Below are 22,286 nucleotides of genomic sequence, written 5' to 3'. Positions count from 1 at the left end.
TATTTACGGCACACGAGGCACAGCTACCACACTCCAGCATTACTGCCTCCCTCAGGTGAGAAGGCGTCATTACATCCCTGACCTACAGTCGTGGAAAAAATGATTAGACCACCCTTGTTCCTTCAGTTTATTGATCCATTTTAATGGCTTGTACAACTAAAGGTACATTTGTTTGGAAAAATTATTTGTCATAAGAGTTTAATCTAAGAGCTGATATCTAGCAACTGCCATGGTTTTCTTGATAATAACCAAAATCACTTCTTACATGAATAGCTACAGCATTGTACTGCCAAAAAATGTAACTCTTATGAGCTATTTTTGTTGTCATTGTTATATTTGTCCGAACAAAGGTACATTTAGTTGTATCAGGCATTAAAATGAACAAGAAACTGAAGAAACAAGGGTGGTCTAATAATTTTTTCCATGACTGTATATCTTCTGGCATAGTGTCGTCACTTTCAGGAAATTAAGGATGTTCTGGACTCTCTCTATTTAGTCATTTTTAATAGACAACATTTGAAACATTTTTTAAGAATAGAATAGAATATGCCTTTTTTGGTCCGGTAGTGTGGAAATTCAGGTTTCAGGTAAGATACGTGTACATTATATAGCACACCACACACATGCAGGCATGCGAGGAGAGAAAGGGGGTGGCCCCGGTCTGTGTCTTGCTCAAGGGCACCTTGTCAGAAGTCAGGAAGCACAGCAGACTGACATCACTTTCACCAACCGACAATAGTGGCATACAACAGCAACCTTTTTAAGTCATGAAACACAATTCAGTCACAAACGGCAGCACAAGGTCTTAATGTCTCATATGTACGCAGCTGATAAAGCCTACTCTATAGGACATGTTGGTGTGTACAATGAGGATACATTTGTGAAGCATACTCTTTCACAACAAGTCAAAGTCAAAGTTTGTCCAAGTCTTGACAATGACTGCTGCTGCTTTCGCCAGCACACCTGTGATCGTTAACCTGGTACTTATAAGAGAACCTTTCGTCACACACACTGCAACTGAACACTTTCTCACCCGTGTGTGTTCTCATGTGTGTGGTTAAATGCGACTTTTGAGTTACTCTGAGGCCACACACCAAACAGGTAAAAGGTTTCTCCCCAGTGTGTGTTCTGGCGTGTTTAACCAAAGCCGATGTCTGAGTGAAACTTCTATCGCAGACTGCACAGGAATATGGTCTCTCCCCAGTGTGCGTCCTCGTGTGTCGAACAAATGCTGAATGATCGCAAAAACCTTTGTTGCAAACTGAGCAGGAATACGGTTTTTCTCCAGTGTGTGTTCTTATGTGTGTTTTCAAACCTCCGACCAGAGTGAAACTTTTCCCGCAGATCGAGCAGGTGAAGGGCTTCTCACTCATGTGCGTTCTTTTGTGTCGCACAAATGCCGACTGATGAGAAAAACTTTTGTCGCAAACTGTGCAGACATACGGTTTTTCTCCAGTGTGCGTTCTTGTGTGCGTTATCATGCGTCCTTTTATCGAGAATCGTTTACCGCAAAATGTGCAGCTGAACGGTTTCTCGCCTGTGTGAATCATCATGTGTGTTTTCAAAGTTGACTTGTGGCCAAAGGTTTTGTCGCACTGAGAGCATTTAAAGTGTGTGTTGTCAGTGTGACATGTCATATCAGCTTTAGAGTCTTCATCATCAGTGTCAGGAGAGTGTGACCTTGTGTCGTCACTATCTGATAGCGGAGCAAAGAGGCTGCCTGATTGTGATCCTCCACAGTGGTCTCCATCAGCTTCTGTTGTCATGTGTTGAGTTGAGCTGCTGCTTGGAGGCTCCACCTCCCGCTTCTGCTCACTTTGACCTCTGTCTTCATCATCTTCACTCTTCACAATGACCCGAATCACTGGGAACTCCTCCAACCCTTCAAGCTCCTCCTGACTGACGCTGTGCTCCTCTTCTTCCTCTTTAATGTGAGGGGGCTGTGGCTCATTCGCTTTATTGTGTGGGAGCTGTGGATCTTCCGCTTCCTCTTTATTGTGGGGGGGCTGCGGCACCTCCTGCGCCACCCTAGATCTCCAGTCCTGCTGCTCAAGGAGAAGATGGTCTTCTTTGATGTCTGCAGGACAAAAAAAGTTGTGAAATTGTAAAGCAATGCTTTGGATGGTGATTTGTTTTAATTGTCACATGGACATCTTCGTGATGGGCAGACTCTAAGAGATTTGTTTTAGGGCAGGCGTTTTTCCACTGAGGGCTGCATACAGAAGATTTGTTTGTATGGGGAGCCATGAAAATATTCTTTACATTTTAATTCATTAAACACGCTAAAATGAATCCAATGTGGGTAGACATATGTTCAGATATTAACTAACCAATACTGTACCTAGCTTTGTGCTAGAGGCACAAAAGAAGTTAATTTCTTCTTCAGCATACTCAAATTCGTACCAAATATTGCAAGCTTGTGTATATTACCGATCATTGTTCATCATAAATACCATTTACTTTATGATGCACAGGTAGTCGACCACTTGGGCCACTTTTCATATGTGGCGTTTGTTTAATTTTGTCCAGTGTTGTTGTTCCAGTCCAAGTAAAACGTATCTATTAAGTGCGTTTTATATGGAAATGAGCTGCATGCTAAATCTGGTGCATCCATCATGCATGTAAAGTGCACACAACGTCCAACTGAGCCCCGGGCACTTTTGCAGTTGGACCATTTAAATTAATAACAACGAATCTGCGGACATGTACAAGAAGATAAGTTGACCTGGCCGGGAAAACAACGCCCAACATGGCGGTAATGCTCCTTATGCGCCTGCGTGTGTAGTTACATGCACAACAAAAACCTTTCCATGTAGTCAGAGAGAAAACCTCTTTTTAGGAATAGCGTTAATTATAAAAACTAGACGAGCTATTTAGAAGTGAACAAACCTGCAGATTTAAAGACAACTGTTGGCTTGAAAACAGCGTCCAGTAGTTGACATTGTCGCTCGTTCTCCTCTTTCGCTGGACAAAGTTCCTCCTCGTACTCTGCCATCGTTCTGTCACACATTTTCAGACAATCACCACACTTTACACTCACATTTGTTCTCAGCTTAGCGATGTGTTGATCACTTCCGCGTCTCTTTGTTAGCCGTTAACAAGCTAAGTTAGCTTGAGTAGCTTCAAAGTGCACTCAGGCGAGAATGATTTGTTCTGGCATTCGACAGTTGCGTCTATAGAGGTCTTATTCTTTTTTCTTTATTTGTGGAGGCTAAATAAATGCGCACAGACTAAGGAACAAACGCCATAAAATACAATAATACTGCCTATGCGGTCACACCGTCCTGCTAGCTTGCAACCATTTTCATTTCTGCCAGAAGAGCGACTGCCAGCGCACTACTGCCGCCCTCAGGTGTGGAAGTGTCATTACACCCTTGGCCTACAATTATTACGTAACAAGCCAGTGATAATAGTTTTTAGGATTTTGCTTTTATACACCACAGTATGTGGATGTACCTGAAGTGTAGTCTTTCAGCTTTAAGTTAACATTTTCACAGAATTTACCAATTTTGTTTTTACCAAGTGCCTTATGATGTGTTTATGAGTGAGGGCAAACAGGTAGCACCAAATCAACGGTATTTGGGAATGTATGGGAAACACTGGGGGGATAAAAAGTGTGGGAGAACATAAAACAACTTTTCAGCATTAAAAAACGGTTATACCACATTAAAACTATTGTGATATCTGCAGTATGTTACAAACATACACAGCAATGATGTTAGAAAGTTAAAGTCTTGACAGTTTAAAGTCCTGCAGTTTCATTTACTGCTGCTGTTCTCACCAGCACACTTGTGATTGTTAAGCTGGTACTTATAAGAGAATCTTTCATCACACACACTGCAACTGAAAACTTTCTCACCAGTGTGTCTTCTCATGTGTCTTTTCATATCTGGTTTTCGAGTAAAACTTAAACCACAAACTGAACAGCTGAAAGGTTTCTCCCCAGTGTGCGTTCTCATGTGCTGTTCTAACCCTGAATGATCACAGAAATGTTTGTCGCAGACTAAGCAGGTAAAAGGTTTCTCCCCAGTGTGTTTCCTCATGTGTTTTGTCAAGTCTGGATTTCGTGCAAACTTTGTACCACAGACTGCACAAATGAAAGGTTTCTCCCTGGTGTGTATTTTCATGTGCTGACCCAATCCAGAACTCTCACGAAAGGTTTTGTTGCACACCGAACAGGAATACGGTTTCTCTCCAGTGTGTATTCTTGTATGTTTCGTCAAAGATGACTTTTCAGCAAACCCCACGCCACAGAAAGTACAGGTGTAAGGTTTCTCTCCAGTATGTCTTCTTCTGTGTCGAACAAATGCTGAATTATCACCAAAACCTTTGCTGCAGATTGAGCAAAAGAAGACTTTTTCTCCTGTGTGTGTTCTTGTGTGTCTTATCAAATGCTCCTTTATGGTGAATCTTTTACCACACATTGAGCAGGGATAAGGTTTTTCACCAGTGTGTGTTCTCTTGTGTATTACCAAAATACTTCTTACAGCAAAATGTTTACCGCATACTGGGCAGGAAAAGGGTTTCTCTCCAGTGTGTTTTCTTGTGTGTCCTGTCAAATGTGACTGTTCATAGAATCTTTGGCCGCAAACTGAGCATATGAACGGTTTCTCGCCTGTGTGATACTTCATGTGTCGAGTCAGATGTGACTTTGTACCAAAGGTTTTGCCACACTGAGAGCATTTCAAGTGTTTGTGGTCGGTGTGACTTTTCATATCAGCTTTAAAGTCTTCATCATCAGTGTCAGGAGAATGTGACGTTTGACCTTTGTCTTCATCATCTTCACTCTTCGCAGGGGCACCAATCACTGGAAACTCCTCCAGTCCCTCGAGATGCTCTCCCTCCTGACTGATGCTGTGATCCTCCTCTTCTTCTTTAATAGAGGGGGGCTGTGGCTCCTCCTGCTCCTCTGTGGAGCGCCACTGCTGCTGCTGGGGCGCAAGACCTTTGAAAGTCAAAAACAAGTTACATATTATGTGGCTCCAAATATGAGGATACATACAGCAGCACTCACGTCACCTTCACACCATAAAACTTTACTCATTAGCTCTTCTACATGATCACGACGCAAACTGTGTTACTCTAAATGACGCCACTACTCAATTGTAAAATGCAATCAAATTATGTATCTTACACACAATAAATATTATTGTGTTTAACAGTTTAGGCTTTGCTGTGTCGTTGTTAAACCAATGCAATGTTTCATTGCCACGTGGATTCGATTACTCGAAGTCAAATTGGAGCAATTTCTCGTGAGTACTCCATTTCAACAATGGCAGGGTGAAAACGTTTTTCGGCACAATGTTAATGATAAAAAATTTAATTAGCTAACATGTGAAAAAGAAGTGAACAAACCTGCTCTGTGTAACACAACCTGAGGCTTCTTGAAAACAGCGTCCAGTCGTAGATGTTGTCGCTCGTTCTCTTTTGTAGGTGAAAGTTCCTCCTCGTACTCTGCTATCGTTCTTTCGCACATTTTCTCACAATCACAACACTTTACACTCACGCTTGATCTCTGCCTAGTGATGTGTTTGATAACTTCCGCGTCTCTTTGTCAAAAGCTAGCAAGCTAAGCTAGCACGAGAAGCTTTAAAGCGCAATGAGACGTGTTTATCCTGACGCGACGAGTTCATCTCTTTAAAATTATTTTGTTGTATGGTAGAAATATGTACATCATTAAGAACCAACGAAGTCGTGAAGGCGAGTATTAACTCGGACTTCAAGTCACACCCACACCATTCTGCTAGCTTATTTCCTCCATTTCCGACAGACGAGACAGCCAGCGCATTCTCGCATTAATGCCTCCCTCAGGTGAGGAGGTGTCATTACACAGTATAGTATAGTGGTCAGGAAATGCAGGATGCTCTGGTCTCTTATTTTGCAGAATTTAATCACGCAACATAGTCCTAATTGAAAATATTTGAATAATAGTATCAAACCGTGTTGTATCCTTATTTCTAATATGCCCAAATGATTACAACACATCACATATCCAAAAGGCATTATAACACACAGTATTTTATGATTAGATAATATATTAACAGGAGAACCAACTACTACTACTACTAGTACTACTAGTACTACTACTGTTATGTGGACACATTCAAGACAGAGTACTCAATGAAAATGCCTTGCCATACTCAATATTTCGTGCAATACAGCAGTGGTCCCCAACCTATTTTGACCCGCAGACCAGCTTGTGTTTCAACAAATCTTCCGCGGACCGGGGGGTCGTACATTATAGCGATCTAATTGATCTTATTTATTATGTATTGTGTAAAACTAAGACATGAATAACATCAAATTAAAAGCACAAAATGAATGCCAACCCACCATCCACCAGTTCAAGTTCGAGCCAAGTTTTTCTAGAGAGATTATTACATGGCTGTTTGACGTGTGTGGTAAAAGGCAGTGCACTAGCATGAATTAACTTGAGACAAATGCGCACATTAGCACTCAATAAGTAATCAAAACTTACCTTTATGCATTCCCACATAGTATCAGCATTTGACACCAAATATCCATCCATCCATCCATTTTCTATACCGCTTCATCCTCATTAGGGTTGCAGGGGCATGCTGGAGCCTATCCCAGCTGACTTCGGGCGACAGGCGGGGTACACCCTGGACTGGTCGCCAGCCAATCACAGGGCAACACCAAATATGAGGTGAAAAAAATGGTAAAAGTACAGTAGTAGTCTATCTGTGCGGCATGACATAAAGTTAGCACACGCACAATGAACATGCGTCAAGTAAGACGGATGTAACGGCCACTTTTCAAAATAAAACATTAAAAAAATGAAATAATGGAGATTATTTTTTCTTTCAGTACGGCCCGGTACCAAATGACCCACTGCAATACAGGCCTTCTTCCTCTTTGGGAAGGTGAGGCAAATCCTTGCCACACAAACAGTGACCAGCAAATCTACAGCAAGCAACATTGGAAGAAATGGTTTCAGCTTTTGCTATGTTCTCTCGCAACCTGATATTTTGCAGTATAAGACGACAAGTATATGGCCATCAAGCCAATCCTGTAAGGTTTTCTTCATGGTCCATGCCTCTGATCCATTTATGCTTCCAACGCAGGTTCTAAAATAGGCAAGTTTTCTAGTCTTTGGAATATTAGGTAGAACCACATCAGCTGTTTTTGGCCACAAGCAATGCGAGTGGGAAAGCTGGCAAGACAATCACATCACTGTCACCAGTTGACTGCAACCTCGACAAAGTACATTCAAATAGTCACAAATGGCAAAACATAGAGTATATTTCAGATGTACAAAGCTATTCACGTCTGATAGACAGGACATGCTTGGCTGTACAATGAGGGTACTTTTTGAAGCAGATGAACAAGATAGAAAGTCAAAGTGATCAAAGTCCTGACTGTTTATTTCAAGTCCTGCAGCTTCATTTACTGCTGCTGTTCTCACCAGCACACTTGTAATTGTTAAGCTGGTACTTATAAGAGAATCTTTCACCACACACACTGCAACACATCACGTTCTCACCAGTGTGTGTTCTCGTGTACTTTCAAGACAAGCTTTCGTACAAAACCTAAACCACAGACTGAACAAGTAAAGGGTTTTTCCCCAGTGTGTCTTCTCATGTGTTGATCCAAAACTGAACTCACGCTAAAACTTTGTTGTAGTCTGAACAGTAATATGGTTTCTCTTCAGTGTGTATTCTCGTATGTTTTGCCAAACATGAACATTGAGCAAATCCCACGCCGCATAATGAGCAGGTAAAAGGTTTCTCTCCAGTGTGCGTTCTTTGATGTTGCACCACTGATGACTTGCAAGAAAACTGTTGCAGACTGAGCAGGAAAAGGGTTTCTCTCCAGTGTGTGCTGTCATACGTCCCTTTACAGAGAATCGTTTGCCACAAATTGCACAGATGAATGGTTTCTCGCCAGCGTGAATTATCCTCGTGTGCACAGTCAGATTTCCCTTGTTAACGAAGGTTGTGTCACAGTGAGAACATTTAAAGTGTGTGTTGTCAGTGTGACATGTCATATCAGCTTTAGAGTCTTCATCATCAGTGTCAGGAGAGTGTGACGTTGTGTCGTCACTATCTGATAGTGGAGCTAAGAGGTTGTCTGCTTGTGATCCTCCACAGTGGTCTCCATCAACTTCACTCTTCACAATGACACGAATCACTGGGAACTCCTCCAGTCTTTCAAGATGCTTTCCCTCCTGATTGATGCTGGCATCCTCCTCTTCTTCCGCTTTAATGTGAAGGGGCTGGGATTCCTCCTCTTCCTCTTTATTGTGACGGGACTGAGGCTCCTTCTGCTTCACCCTGGAGCTCCACTCCTGCTGCTCAGGGGGAAGATGTTCTTCACTGACATCTGCAGGACACAAGAAGACAAGCACATGCTTTAGAAAAGTCATATTGTGGCTCCAAATTGTAATAATATCCTCCTAGAGGACACACAGAAGCTCCAGCAGGGTGGACCTAACAATTCTTAAAAGTCACGCCTTGTTGCTCAGAATTGCTGCAAACCTGCCACAGAGTATGAGGGCCACATTGGAAGAAAAAAATCAGACATTTCAAGAATGAATTTGTAAATTTACGACAATAATGTTGTGAATTAAGGAGAATAAAGTTGTAAAATGTGTCACGGTGTCATACGTGTTAGAGCGAAAATAGAGCATAGCTCTTCAGGAAGGAAGGAAACTTTCTTCTTGCTCCAGGCAAGCCTTTATTAATAACGTAAATGCAAACAGAGCAGTTGAGCACAAACAGATTAGCATGTCTAGCCCTTCTCACTTCCGCCTTCCTTACCCTGCCCCTCCACATGCCCAAGGCCAAAGGTCGCATATGTACCCCCACTTTTCATAGCTGTCTCAGGCAATGCCTGTTACGACCGAGTACTAAAATAATCTGAGATTTCGGGAATAAAGTCGTAAATTTAGGACTTGAGAAAAAAGTCGTAATATTACGAGAATAAAGTCGTACATTTATGAGAAAAAACTTGGAACTTTGTTACAGGCATTGCCTGAGACAGCTATGAAAAGGGGGGAGTTATTTGGCCAAAGGTTATATTATGACTGTATTCTCGTAATATTAATACTTTTTTTCATAAATTTACAACTTTATTCTCGAAATGCCACATTATTTTTTTATGTGGTCCCAATACTCGTCATACAAACCCCTTAGATCAGAGGTGATCAAACTTTTTTCCTCCGAAGCCACATACAGGAAAATGAATGGATAAGGAGACCGCTTTGATATTATTCAATTTTCTGGGTTTTATTTTGTATTAAACACACTCAAACCACTCCACTGTTCGTCAAGATATACAAAGCTGGTTGGTATATTTAAATAATGATTATTATTAGTGTAATATCGTGTGATAAAACATTCAGTGTTTTCTTTTCAATGTAGCCCTTTATGGCACATACTGTATAAAGTCAGTAAACAAGTGAGTAAGGAGTGAAAAAAGCTCTGTGTAACACAACTTGAGGTTTCTTGAAAACAGCGTCCAGTAGTTGACGTTGTCGCTCGTTCTCCTCTTTTGTTCAAGAAAGTTCCTCATCGTACTCTGCTATCATTCTTTCGCTCATTTTCACTTTACACTGACACTTGGCGATAACTTCCGCGTCTTTTTGTTAGCAGGCAACATGCTAAGATACATTGAGAAGCTTTAAAGTGCACTGGGACTTAAGCGAGATGTGTAGAGACAGGAGACAAAACATTTTGTTGAAGGCTTTCGTTTCGCGACCGACGCGTCTTTCTTAGCAGCCAGCAAGCTAATATTTATGGTGACCGTCATGCAAACGCGTAGCATCGTCCAGCAACGCTCAATCCGAAAACAACAAATACTATACATCACATGCAACGGGACTCATATAAACGCTGCAGCGTCAAAGTCAAAATACAAGGAAAGTACCGCAATGATCGAAAACACACATAACCCCCACCCAAAAACATCCTGCAATTCACAGAACAAATTTGAAGTTTGACAGGCTACCACGACTTCTTGCCAGAGAATGGTAGGAATATATGTTCTAGTCTACGTTATTTTTGATACATTCTAAAACAATACAGGTTTGCTTTGCTAAATTGTCCGCTTGAACATGTGTTTTGGTCTCTATGGCGTACCGTAGATAGCCGTTTCATAGCGATTATACGCACGCGCAATGTTGATTTGCAGGCCAAAAGGAAACGCGGCAGTGAAGGCAACCGCAACATTATTGATAAGCCCGAGTCAGAGCGTTTTTGCTGTGTTTTTCTTACTTTGGCATACATAAAAGACAGTAAAGCAGCAATTCAGTTATCATACACGGGACAAATTCGTCTCATCCAACTGCTTTTGAAGCCTCTCTCCAGCTATCTTAGCTTCTTTGCTACTAACAGAGACGCGGAAGTTAGCAAAACATGCTAAGTGTCGTTATTGTGTGTGAAAATGTGTAAAGTACAAATGCTGAGAGCGTTGGTGAATCAGCGACTAACTGCGGCTGTTGAAGAAATATTTGTAGTGTTGGAAAGAACGATAGCAGAGTACGAGGAGGAACTTTGTCGAACAAAAGAGGAGAACGCGCGACAACGCCAACTACTGGACGCAGTTTTCAAGCCGGAAGTTGTCTTACCCAGAGCAGGTGGGTGTCTTTCTTCAACTCATGCCTTTAACAGTGAGAAGCTCCACAATGAATTGTATTCGTTCATCAAATTGGTTCAAAGCTTCTTGGGCTTCATTTGCTCTTACCTGCCATCTACTGAACAAAAAACACAAAAACATTGAACCGTTACATGAAGAGCTGGGAGGAATCGAGGAGGGTTGGATTTACATACCATCCAGTACCGGTGCCTAAATGTTTCCAGAACCGGTACTTTAAAAAAGGAGAGAAAGCATGCAAATTTTGTCCAAAAACAATTATTTTTTTACAAAATTTTCTGTTGAACAGAATAGTAATTTAAATAGTTAAATAATATAAATAACATTACAACTAAGTAATAAATGAACCAATATGGTATAAAATACACAACAAACTGTCGGAATTATTACAGCAAAACTAGCAGCAATACACAACAGAATTCTGCTGTTCATGAATGCCGTCACTGTGCTTGGTAGATCATGAGGAAGTGTTGTGTTGTGTGTTGGTGTGAGCGATGCTGTTGGTGTGTTAAGGTTGGCTATAGGTTAGAAAGAGCATCAGACTGTGTGTGTCTTTTGGGACACTGCATTACATCACAACGTTACTGGCGCAGTATCACCATCAAGCACTTGTTGCAGGTGTCCGAGTCTGCCTTCATTTAACATACGGTTGGTACCGTTTACATCGGCACCGGTGCTATTATGATACAGAGTTTTGGTACGCATCCCTAGAAACGAGGCTTTCATCGATTACTTCACTTTAACTTTAAATCAGGGGCGTCCAAACTTTTACCAGTGAGGGTCACATAGTGAAAAATGAAAGGATGCAACTTCGATATTTTGTAAAGCAACACATTTTGATATGCTAAGAAGTGATATATATATTTCAAGAAAAAAACTGCATCTGAGCTTTGTTGTATAGGTAAAAAAGCCTGTTATTGGTATCAGCTTCACACTTTGCTCTTTTTTTTCCATATTTATTGTTTTTTTTTAAATTTCCAAATATTTAAACCTTTTTCTTAACTAATTCTTGTAATTTTTCTTTTAGTTTATTCTCGTAAAATTGCAACTTTGTTCTTGATAGAATATAACTTTTTTCTCTTCATATTTTGACTTTATTCTTGTCAAGTTACAGCTGTTTTTTTTTTCATTTTTGCTATTTTTTAATTGAACTTTCTTCTTGTAAATGTTCTTCTCGTAATATTACAACTTTACCCCCATAATATTTTGACTTTATTCCCGTACTATTCAAACTTTTCCACAACCCAAATTTCCAAAAATGATAACTTTATTTGTTCTCTTGTTTTTCATAATATTACTGTTTTTAAAAATGTATTTTTTCTTTAATATTTCAACTTTATTCTACTAAAAGGACATGATATTTGTATTACTCCGACATTATTCTCATAAAATTATGACTTTTTCTCATTAGATTGCACCTTTTTTTTGTAATAGTTTGGCTTCATTCTTGTAAGATTGCTACTGATTTTTCCATTTTTGTTTTTGTTAGGTTTTTTAAAAAACATTTTCATATTAAATTATATTTTTAAAGTGAGTCGCGGGCCAATAAAAAAAAAAAATGCAACTAGAGGCTGCTCATGGCCCCTGGGCCGCACTTTGGACACCACTGCTGAACTAAACCAAACATGCCTCCAAACATGCGTCACTAAAATTCTAAATTATTCCGCACATGCGAGTGAGCCAAGGACCCAGCTGCAGCGTCTGTGTCCTCATGTAAGATCATATTCATATTTGGTAATATGTAATTTGACTTTTCTTTCTCTTCTTGTGTCCTGCAGACGTCACTAAAGAACATCTTCCTCCTGAGCAGCAGGAGTGGAGCTTCAGTGGGGAGCAGAAGGAGCCCCAGCCCCCCCACATTAAAGAGGAAAAGGAGGCTCACAGCGTCAGTCAGGAGGGAGAGCATCTTGAAGGATTGGAGGAGTTCCCTGTGATTGGTGTCCCTGTGAAGAGTGAAGATGATGAAGACAAAGGTGAAAGTGAGGAGAAGAGAGAGGTGGAGCCTCCAAGCAGCAGCTCAACTCAACACATGACAACAGAAGCTGATGGAGACCACTGTGGAGGATCACAAGCAGACAGCCGTGTAGCTCCACTATCAGATAGTGACGACACGACGTCTAAAACTGATGGAAGAATGGTGGCTGACAACACACGCTTGAAATGCTCTTTGTGTGACAAAACTTTTGCCCGCAAGAACAACCTGAAAGAACACATGATATGCCACACAGGAGAGAGACCTTTTATCTGCTCAGTCTGCGGTAAAAGCTTCTCTCGTAAAGGAATACTGACAAGACACACAAGATTACACACGGGAGAGAAACCGTACGGCTGTTCAGTATGTGGTCAACGATTCCCTCAAAACTCAAACTTGATATCGCACATGAGAAAGCACACTGGCGAGAAACCATATCCCTGCCCATTCTGCAACTCGTGTTTTAGTAACAGTTCAACGTTGCTTCGACACACTCGAATACACACGGGGGAGAGACCTTTTCCCTGCTCTGTGTGTGGTAAAAGATTCTCTGTGATGGGACATTTGCGATCACACAGAAGAACGCATACGGGTGAGAAACCCTTCCCTTGCCCGGTTTGCAACAGATGTTTTGCGGAGAAATCGGCGATGGTTAAACACACAAGAACCCACACTGGGGAAAAAACATGCTCCTGTCCAATTTGCGAAAAAGGTTTTTGTGACCGGTCGTCACTGGTCCAACACACAAGAATACACACCGGAGAGAAAGTGTTCAGTTGCAGCGCGTGTGGTGAAGGTTTCTTCTACAAGTACCAGGTTAACAATCACAAGTGTGCTGGTGAGAACAGCGGCGGCCAAGTCGGTGGTTTGATGTCAGGCCAATAGATAATGCATCACAATCTGTGAGGACATCAGGGGGACCATCAGGGGGTCTCGCCACAGTCAGTTATGTGCACGTTGTGTTTGGTAGTCTTTCCTGACACATACACACCTTCCATTCATCTGGGCTCGGAGAGCTGCCCACGCCACCTGAGTGAAAGACAAGACTCCAGACTGAAAAGGATTTTCACACAGGTGCTAAACATGACGCTTCTATTTCCATTTATATTCAAGTACTTCCAAGAGGTATCCTGCTGAAGAAGGATGTATTCCTGAATGCTCAATGCCATTTTTAGAAACATTAAAACAGTCCTCACTGCAGTCACATGTGTTTTTTCAAAGGCAAGTCATAAAAACGTTTAAGTATGTTGAAAATATTCCTATTTTTTTGTCTTCCGTCACATGCTAACACAATGACCAATTCATCTTTTTTTCTATGTGCGAAACTGTCCTCACTCCTCACCGCTCTGTAAATTTAGAAACTAGAAACACATGGTGTTTGACAGCTTTTGTGTCAAAATGAAGATATACAATTTATGTTTGTTTGGCTCCAAACTTGACATAAAAGGTCAGCAGCACGAGTCCTTCCTTCTGTTTTACAGAGTATGTACAGTACATGTGCATTAGATACTTTCTGTCTGCCAATGACCGAGGGACCCGAGGGAACACGTTTATAGGAACACACCAAGCACAAGCCTTATTTTCTCCTATTATGTCTACTATATTGGGTAATAAGAGTGTAAATGTGACTATAGGGGTATTATTTCATGTGTAGAGGGCTTTAATGTTAATGTTATATAAATGTTTACGCTAGAGTACTGTTTACAACAGGGTCACTTTTACAGTACTATATTTCTATTTCATGTGAAATAAGTACTTTTATATCTTTTATACCTATATTTTATCTTTCCTTATTTTGTATTCTTTACTTGCGTACCTTGCTTGCTGCTGTAACAAGTGAATTTCCCCCCTGTGGGATTTATAAAGTACAGTCCTATCCTATCCTAAACGGGTAAACAGGTTTTCTATGCTCTAACTACCAAAATATTCAATTGATAAATAAGGAATACTACCAATTAACCATGAGAAACGAGGGATTACTTATGTAGTAGGTAGGTTCTGAGACTCGCAACAAATGATCATGAATAATGCTATATACTAATATTTTAAAATGGTTTCCTACTAAGCGGCATAGAAAACAGATGGATGGATGATTTCCTAATTAGACTGAATGAGACGTTTTCTGCGAAAAAAGTCCAGTTTTTCTCCTGAATAAAAAATAATACAAAGATTTATATGGGGGTTACTGTAAAATATACTGTCTGTGATAGCAGCAGGGGACCTAACTAGTTACAACAGGCGTGTCCCAACGTTTTCCAGTGAGGGAAAAATGTGAAAAAAAAAAAAAAGTGACATAGTGAAAAATGAAAGGATGCCACTTTGATATTTTGCAAAGCAACACATAGATATGCTAAGACGTTATTTATATATATATATATATATATATATATATATATATATATTTATATATATATATATATATATACATATACATATACGTGTTTCAAGGGGAAAAAATGCATCTAAGCTTTTTGATATACGGTAGATGGAAAAGCCTATTATTAATATGAACTCTGGTCTTTATATTTTTTTCCTCTGGTTTTTCCTGTTGTTTTAATTTTCCAAATATTTCAACTTCTTAAATCATCTTTGTGTTTACTTCTCATAATATTATGACTCTGAATATTTTTACTTTATTCCCATATTATTATAACAATATATTTTTCCTCAACCTAATTTTCCAAAAAGTTACAACTTTATTTTGTTTTTATTCAATATTTCAACTTTATTGTTATTTTTTTCTGCTGTTGTTTTTTAAACCTTCCCACTATTCTTTTTGTAAATGTTCTTCTCGTACTGTAATTGTAACTTTATTGCCATAGTATTTTGTTTTTACTCTATCAACATTTAGATTTTTTTGCAACCTAATACTTAAAAAAATTACAACTTTATTCGTTTTTTTGTTTTTCATAATATTACAACTTAAAATGTTTTTTCTTTCATATTTCAGCTACAAAAATTACTCTTGTAAAATGACTGTTTCTTGTTAGATACCATTTTTCTTTTTTTTTTTTACATTATCGTGTAAAATTACTGCAGATTTTTCCATGTTTGCTCTTTTTAAAAATATATATTTTTCTTTTTAAATTATATATTTTTTATGTGCTGCGGGCCAATAAAAAAATCTGCGGGCCACACTGTACTGTAGTAGTGAGAAGTCTCCATTAGATGGCAGTAAGCGACGCTTTATATACCGTCTGTTTTCATCCATCCATCCATCCATCTTCTACCGCTTATCCGAGATCGCGGGGGCAACAGCCTAAGCAGGGAGGCCCAGATTTTCCTCTCCCCGGCCACTTCGTCCAGCTCCTCCCGGCGGATCCCGAGGCGTTCCCAGGCCAGTTGGGAAAAATAGTCTCTCCAACGTGTCCTGGGTCTTCCCCGAGGCCTTTTACCGGTCGGACTTGCCCTGAACACCTCCCCAGGGAGGCGTCCGGGAGGCATCCTGACCAGATGCCCAAGCCACCTCATCTGGCTCCTCTCAATGCGGAGGAGCAGCGGTTTTACTCCGAGTCTCTCCCGGATGACAGTGCTTCTCACCCTATCTCTAAGGGAGAGCCCAGCCACCCTACGGAGAAAACTCATTTCGGCCGCTTGTACCCGCGATCTTGTCCTTTCGGTCATTACCCAAAGCTCATGACCATAGGTGAGGGTAGGAACGTAGATCGACCAGTAAATTGAGAGCTTTGCCTTTTGGCTTAGCTCTCTCTTCACCACAACAGACCGATGTAGAGTCTGCATCACTGCAGACGGCGCACCAATTCGCTTATCGATCTCGCGTTCCATCCTTCCCTCACTCGTGAATAAGACCCCAAAGTACCTAAACTCCTCCACTTGGGGCAGGATCTCATCCCCGACCTGGAGATGGCATTCCACCCTTTTCCGGGCGAGAACCATGGACTCGGACTTGGAGGTGCTGATTCTCATCCCGGCCGCTTCTCACTCGGCTGCGAACCGATCCAGTGAAAGTTGAAGTTCACGGCTTGATGAAGCCAGCAGGACCACATCATCTGCAAAAAGCAGAGACTCAATCCTGCAGCCACCAAACCGGAACCCCTCAACGCCCTGGCTGCGCCTAGAAATTCTGTCCATAAAAATAATGAACAGAATTGGTGACAAAGGGCAGCCCTGGCGGAGTCCAACCTTCACTGGAAACGGGTCCGACTTACTGCCGGCAATGCGAACCAAACTCTGACACCGGTCATACAGGGAACGAACAGCTTGAATTAGCTGGTCCGATACCCCATACTCCCGGAGTACTCCCCACAAAATTCCTCGAGGAACATGGTCGAATGCCTTCTCCAAGTCCACAAAACACATGTAGACTGGTTGGGCAAACTCCCATGCCCCCTCAAGGACCCTGCTGAGAGTGTAGAGCTGGTCCACAGTTCCACGACCAGGACGAAAACCACACTGCTCCTCCTGAATCCGAGATTCAACTATCCGGCGGATCCTCCTCTGCAGAACCCCTGAATAGACCTTACCAGGGAGGCTGAGGAGTGTGATTCCACGATAGTTGGAACACACCCTCCGGTCGCCCTTCTTAAAAAGGTGAACCACCACCCCGGTCTGCCAATCCAGAGGCACTGCCCCCGATGTCCACGCGATGCTGCAGAGTCGTGTCAACCAAGACATGCCTACAGCATCCATGGCCTTAAGGAACTCCAGGCGGATCTCATCCACCCCCGGGGCCCTGCCACCGAGGAGCTTTTTGACAACCTCAGCAACCTCAGCCCCAGAGATAGGAGAGCCCACCGTGGAGTCCCCAGGCTCTGCTTGCTCATAGGAAGACGTGTCGGTGGGATTGAGGAGGTCTTCGAAGTATTCTTTCCACCGATCCACAACATCCCGAGTTGAGGTCAGCAGCACACCATCCCCACCATACACGGTGTTGACTGTGCACTGCTTCCCCCTCCTGAGATGCCGAATGGTGGTCCAGAATCTCTTCGAAGCCGTCCGGAAGTCGTTCTCCATGGCTTCTCCGAACTCCTCCCATGTCCGAGTTTTTGCCTCAGCGACTGCCAGAGCCGTAGACCGCTTGGCCTGCCGATACCTGTCAGCTGCTTCCGGAGTCCCATGAGCCAAAAAGGCCCGATAGGACTCCTTCTTCATCTTGACGGCATCCCTCACCACTGGTGTCCACCAACGGGTTCTGGGATTACCGCCACGACAGGCACCAACCACCTTACGGCCACAGCTCCGATCAGCTGCCTCGACAATAGAGGCACGGAACATGGCCCATTCAGACTCAATGTCCGCCACCTCCCTCGGAACATGGTCGAAGCTCTCCCGGAGGTGGGAGTTGAAACTCCTTCTGACAGGGGACTCTGCCAGTCATTCCCAGCAGACCCTCACAATACGTTTGGGCCTGCCAGGTCTGACCGGCATCCTCCCCCACCATCGGAGCCAACTTACCACCAGGTGGTGATCAGTTGACAGCTCCGCCCCTCTCTTCACCCGAGTGTCCAAAACATATGGCCGCAAGTCCGATGATACGACCACAAAGTCAATCATGGAAGTGCGGCCTAGGGTGTCCTGGTGCCAAGTGCACATGTGGACACCCTTATGCTTGAACATTGTGTTTGTTATCGACAATCTGTGACGAGCACAGAAGTCCAATAACAAAGCACCGCTCGGGTTCAGATCAGGGGGGCCGTTCCTCCCAATCACGCCTCTCCAGGTCTCACTGTTGCTGCCAACACGAGCATTGAAGTCCCCCAGCAGAACAAGGGAATCGCCTGAGGGAGCACTCTCCAGTACTTCCTCTAGAGACTCCAAAAAAGGTGGGTATTCTGAACTGCTGTTTGGTGCATAAGCACAAACAACAGTCAAGACCCGTCCCCCCACTCGAAGGCGGAGGGAAACTACCCTCTCGTTCACCGGGTTAAACTCCAAAATGCCGGCCACAAGCCGGGGCGCAACAAGAATTGCCACCCCTGCCCGTCGCCTCTCACTGCTGGCAACGCTAGAGTGGAACAAGGTCCAACCCCTCTCAAGAGGACTGGTTCCAGAGCCCTTGCTGTGCGTTGAGGTGAGTCCGACTATATCTAGCCGGAAGTTCTCAACCTCATGCACCAGCTCAGGCTCTTTCCCTACCAGAGAGGTGACATTCCATGTCCCTAGAGCTAGTTTCTGTAGCTGAGGATTGGACCGCCAAGGTCCCCGCCTTCCGCTGTCACCCAGCTCACTCTGCACCCGACCCCTTTGGCCCCTCCCATGAGCGGTGAGCTCATTGGAGGGGGGACCCATGTTGTCTCTTCGGGCTGTGCCCGGCCGGGACCCATGGGCGTAGGCCCGGCCACCAGACGCTCGCCATCGTGCCCTTCCTCCAGGCCTGGCTCCAGAGGGGGGCCCCGGTGACCCGCGTCCGGGCAAGGGAAAACGTGGTCCAATGTTTTTTGTCATCATAGAGGTCTATTGAGCTACTCTTTGTCTGGTCCCTCACCTAGGACCTGTTTGTCGTGGGTGACCCTACCAGGGGCATAGAAACCCCTGACAACTTAGCTCCTAGGATCATCGGGACACGCAAACTCCTCCACCACAATAAGGTGGTAGCTCAGGGAGGAGCGTCTGTTTTCTATGCCGCTTATCCTCATTAGGTAGGGTCGCGGGAGTATGCTGGAGCCTATCCCAGCTGACTTCGGGCAAGAGGCGGGGTACACCCTGGACTGGTCGCCAGTCAATCGCAGGACACATATAGACAAACACTCTCACATTCATACCTATGGACAATTTAGAGTCGCCAATTAACCTACCTTGGAGTACCCGGAGAACATGCAAACTCCACACAGAGATAACCAACGGAGATTCGAACCCGCTCTTCCCGATCTCCTGACTGTGTGGCCAAGATGCTAAACCAGGTCACCGTACGGCTCCGCTTTATATACTGGCTAGTATATATACAGTGTCGGGACATTTGTGAAAGCCTAAACTGGTCACAAGATGGCGGTGTTGCAAGCCGAAAGCTGTTTGCCAACCGCCATGACACAAGAGAAGAAGAAGCAGCGCAGCAGCAAAAAAAGGCCGAGGAAAGCTAAAAAGGAGACGTGATTGTTTTCTATGTCATTGCGCTAATTACTGCATCGTTTGTTATGTATTATTTTAGTACAGCACACTAAACATAAATAGTTATTAATATTAAGACGCTCCAGGATAAGCTAGTCTCAGCGTCACTTTGAAGTTTCTCAGGCTAGCTTAGCTTGCTAGCTGCTAACAAAAGAGACGCGGAAGTGCTGTGATTGTGTGAAAATGTGTAAAGTACAAATGCTGAGAGCGTTGGTGAATCAGCGACTAACTGCGGCTGTTGAAGAAATATTTGTAATGTTGGAAAGAACGATAGCAGAGTACGAGGAGGAACTTTTTCGAACAAAAGAGGAGAACGAGCGACAACGTCAACTACTGGACGCTGTTTTCAATAAGCCTCGGTCCGGATCTAACGCAGCAGGTTTGGAATGACTTCCTGTTTCTAATAAACACGTGTGAGTTAATTTTACACGAGGACTAATTGGTCTAAAGCCTCAGGATATCAGTATTGCATGTATGCTATCACGTCTTACAAAGCATTTTGAGAACAACCCATAAGAGGCGCCACAAATGTAATTTACAGCCATGGAAAAAATGTGTAATTTATTTTGTAATTTATCTTCTGCTGAACCGATGCACACAAAAGGGTGAAAAATGGCTAAAACATGCACACCTACTGTGTTTCCCGTGCTATTATTTTTCAGACAATTACACTACACAGTGGCGTTGTTAAAACTCTAAACTTGGATTGACTTTAAATTGCTCATGCACACGGCTCAATGCGCACCCACTGTAACTTTAGGGTGTTAAGATGAAAAAACACAAAATTTGGTACACATCCTTAATTGACTGACAAGGAAATGCGTGTAAAATGTGAGTATGATAGGTTGAAAAGCGTGGCCGCCGTCCAGCAAAACGTATTGACTTTGTAACTCATTGTTCATAAGTCACTGAGCATCTGTCTAATGATTATGAAACGTGTCTTACAAAGCATTGAGATACTTTTTCAAAAACAGGCTTTGATGTCGTTCACAGCAGCACAAACAATGGAGAACATTGGCGGGACGGGAGCGGCAAATAGTTCAAGTGACGAAGATCTTCCCCCTGAGCAGCAGGAGTGGCGCTCCAGGGTGAAGCAGGACGAGCCCCAGCCCCCCTACATTAAAGAGGAAGAGGAGGAGCCCAACATCAGTCAGGAGGGACAGCATCTTGAAGGACCGGAGGAAGCCAACTTCACCAAGTTACCCTTGACTGGTGTCATTGTGAAGAGTGAAGATGATGATGATGAAGATGAACCTCGGAGCTCTCAGCTCCATCACAGAAGCTCACAGCCAGCGCCGCTGTCAGACAGCGATATGATGGTCACTGACGATGAAGACTCTAAAGCTGATGTGACACGTCACGCTGACAACACACACCTGCAATGCTCGCAGTGTGACAAAACCTTCAGTGACAACTCCACTTTGAAACGACACATGAGGTGCCACACGGGAGAGAAACCTTTTGCCTGCTTGGTTTGCAAGAAAAGCTTCTCTCAGAAGGCGTCTTTGGTGATACACACGAGGACGCACACGGGCGAGAGGCCTTACACCTGCTCCGTGTGCGACAAAGGCTTCCGCGATAATTCAGCGTTGGCGACGCACATGAGGACACACACGGGGGAGAAACCGTTCACCTGCCCGTTTTGCGACAAAAGGTTTGCTCACAAGGGACATTTGATATCACACACGAGAACGCACACCGGGGAGAAACCTTTTACCTGCTCTGTCTGCAACGCCAGCTTTCGGGTGCACTCGGTCATGATGATCCACATGCGGACGCATACGGGAGAGAAACCTTTTGCCTGCTCGGTGTGCGGCAGAAGATTCACCCAGAAGGGAAGCTTGATTATACACATGAGAACGCACACGGGAGAAAAACCTTTTCCCTGCTCGGTGTGCAACAAACCATTTCGGGTTCGTTCGGCACTGGCGACGCACATGAAAACGCACAACGCGCAGTAACATTTGCTGCGCTCGATTTGTTGGTAAATTGCAGCACGCACCATGTTATATCATTGCCTGTGCAACGCTATCATGTTACTGTGCTATTCATACAAACTATTAATATAATAAAATACAATGTGTAACATTTGACAAGTTGTTAGTTGAAAATGATGTAAGAATAAAAACAATAGTGTCAAAAGAATGAAGTGAAAGGATTAATAATAACATTAAGTATAGTACTTTATGAATGGTCTTATTCCCATAGAGATTGTTGTCTTTGATTTCAAACTTGCAAATGTTTACTTTTCTCAATCTGTCTGCATGTTGGAGAAAACAAAATAAAAGCAGGTTGATCTTCAAGCGTATCGGTCTCATTTTTGTGAAAGAGCTGTCATCTACACCTGTTCTAGAAACATATTTCATTTAACGTGAATAAATTGGGGCCAGAAAAGAATGAGAAGGCATACTTCAACAAAAACACAAGATAAAATGCACAGAAAATGGACAGAAAATCTCCCCACGTGAACTGAACCACTCTGCTACCAAACGCTAAGAAACCATAAGAAACTCTGTATGTCTGTGTTGTGTACTGTGTACTGTATATCCCCTGCTTCCATCACTTTGTGATTTTTGTTTACACATATGCTCGAAGTTAGCGCGCGTCAATGTTGTTTGTCCAAGGGCAGTTGCCG

The 22,286-nt window shown here is 43.1% G+C and overlaps 3 protein-coding genes across 8 annotated transcripts; 2 read left to right on the top strand and 1 right to left on the bottom strand.

Annotated features, from left to right (window-relative positions):
* Positions 1-194: 194 nt before the first annotated feature.
* LOC129178246 (zinc finger protein 501-like) lies at positions 195-5,769 on the bottom strand. 5 transcript variants are annotated; one of them, XM_054770270.1, is made up of 4 exons: positions 5,356-5,769; positions 4,488-4,945; positions 2,890-2,999; positions 1,936-2,077 (listed from the first exon to the last, which is right to left on the bottom strand). In XM_054770270.1, exons 1-3 carry the CDS (start codon positions 5,474-5,476, stop codon positions 2,898-2,900), a joined length of 681 nt encoding a protein of 226 aa, XP_054626245.1. In that variant the 5' UTR covers positions 5,477-5,769; the 3' UTR covers positions 1,936-2,077; positions 2,890-2,897. The 5 variants fall into 5 exon arrangements, 3 of the variants coding, with proteins under 3 accessions (XP_054626242.1, XP_054626243.1, XP_054626245.1); XM_054770267.1 differs by lacking the exon at positions 5,356-5,769 and having other exon boundaries at positions 195-2,077; positions 4,766-4,887; XM_054770268.1 differs by lacking the exon at positions 5,356-5,769 and having other exon boundaries at positions 195-2,077; positions 4,488-4,605.
* Positions 5,770-10,149: 4,380 nt separating this feature from the next.
* On the top strand, positions 10,150-13,922 carry LOC129178253 (zinc finger protein 501-like). Its single transcript, XM_054770284.1, has 2 exons — positions 10,150-10,597; positions 12,393-13,922. The coding sequence occupies exons 1-2, from the start codon at positions 10,405-10,407 to the stop codon at positions 13,469-13,471; spliced, it is 1,272 nt and encodes a 423-aa protein (XP_054626259.1). The 5' UTR covers positions 10,150-10,404; the 3' UTR covers positions 13,472-13,922.
* A 5,662-nt stretch (positions 13,923-19,584) lies between these two features.
* Positions 19,585-21,912, top strand: LOC129178271 (zinc finger protein 771-like). 2 transcript variants are annotated; one of them, XM_054770332.1, is made up of 2 exons: positions 19,585-20,030; positions 20,648-21,912. In XM_054770332.1, the coding sequence occupies exons 1-2, from the start codon at positions 19,835-19,837 to the stop codon at positions 21,610-21,612; spliced, it is 1,161 nt and encodes a 386-aa protein (XP_054626307.1). In that variant the 5' UTR covers positions 19,585-19,834; the 3' UTR covers positions 21,613-21,912. The 2 variants fall into 2 exon arrangements, with proteins under 2 accessions (XP_054626307.1, XP_054626306.1); XM_054770331.1 differs by having other exon boundaries at positions 20,645-21,912.
* Positions 21,913-22,286: the final 374 nt, after the last annotated feature.

The sequence above is a fragment of the Dunckerocampus dactyliophorus genome, chromosome 3 (genome assembly GCF_027744805.1).
Source record: "Dunckerocampus dactyliophorus isolate RoL2022-P2 chromosome 3, RoL_Ddac_1.1, whole genome shotgun sequence".
In the NCBI taxonomy this organism is placed as follows: Eukaryota; Metazoa; Chordata; class Actinopteri; order Syngnathiformes; family Syngnathidae; genus Dunckerocampus; species Dunckerocampus dactyliophorus.
The sequence above is the reverse complement of the archived record's forward strand: the minus strand, read 5'-3'. Positions and strand labels throughout refer to the sequence as shown.

Coding starts and splice junctions, on each gene's coding strand:
- LOC129178246 (XM_054770267.1), bottom strand. CDS start 2,995: ATGGCAGAGTACGAGGAGGAACTTTGTCCAGCGAAAGAGGAGAACGAG. Junction 2,078..2,889: donor AGTTGTCTTTAAATCTGCAG/GTTTGTTCACTT, acceptor TTTGTCCTGCAG/ACATCAAAGAAGACCATCTT.
- LOC129178271 (XM_054770331.1), top strand. CDS start 19,835: ATGTGTAAAGTACAAATGCTGAGAGCGTTGGTGAATCAGCGACTAACT. Junction 20,031..20,644: donor GTCCGGATCTAACGCAGCAG/GTTTGGAATGAC, acceptor TGTCGTTCACAG/CAGCACAAACAATGGAGAAC.
- LOC129178253 (XM_054770284.1), top strand. CDS start 10,405: ATGTGTAAAGTACAAATGCTGAGAGCGTTGGTGAATCAGCGACTAACT. Junction 10,598..12,392: donor AGTTGTCTTACCCAGAGCAG/GTGGGTGTCTTT, acceptor TGTGTCCTGCAG/ACGTCACTAAAGAACATCTT.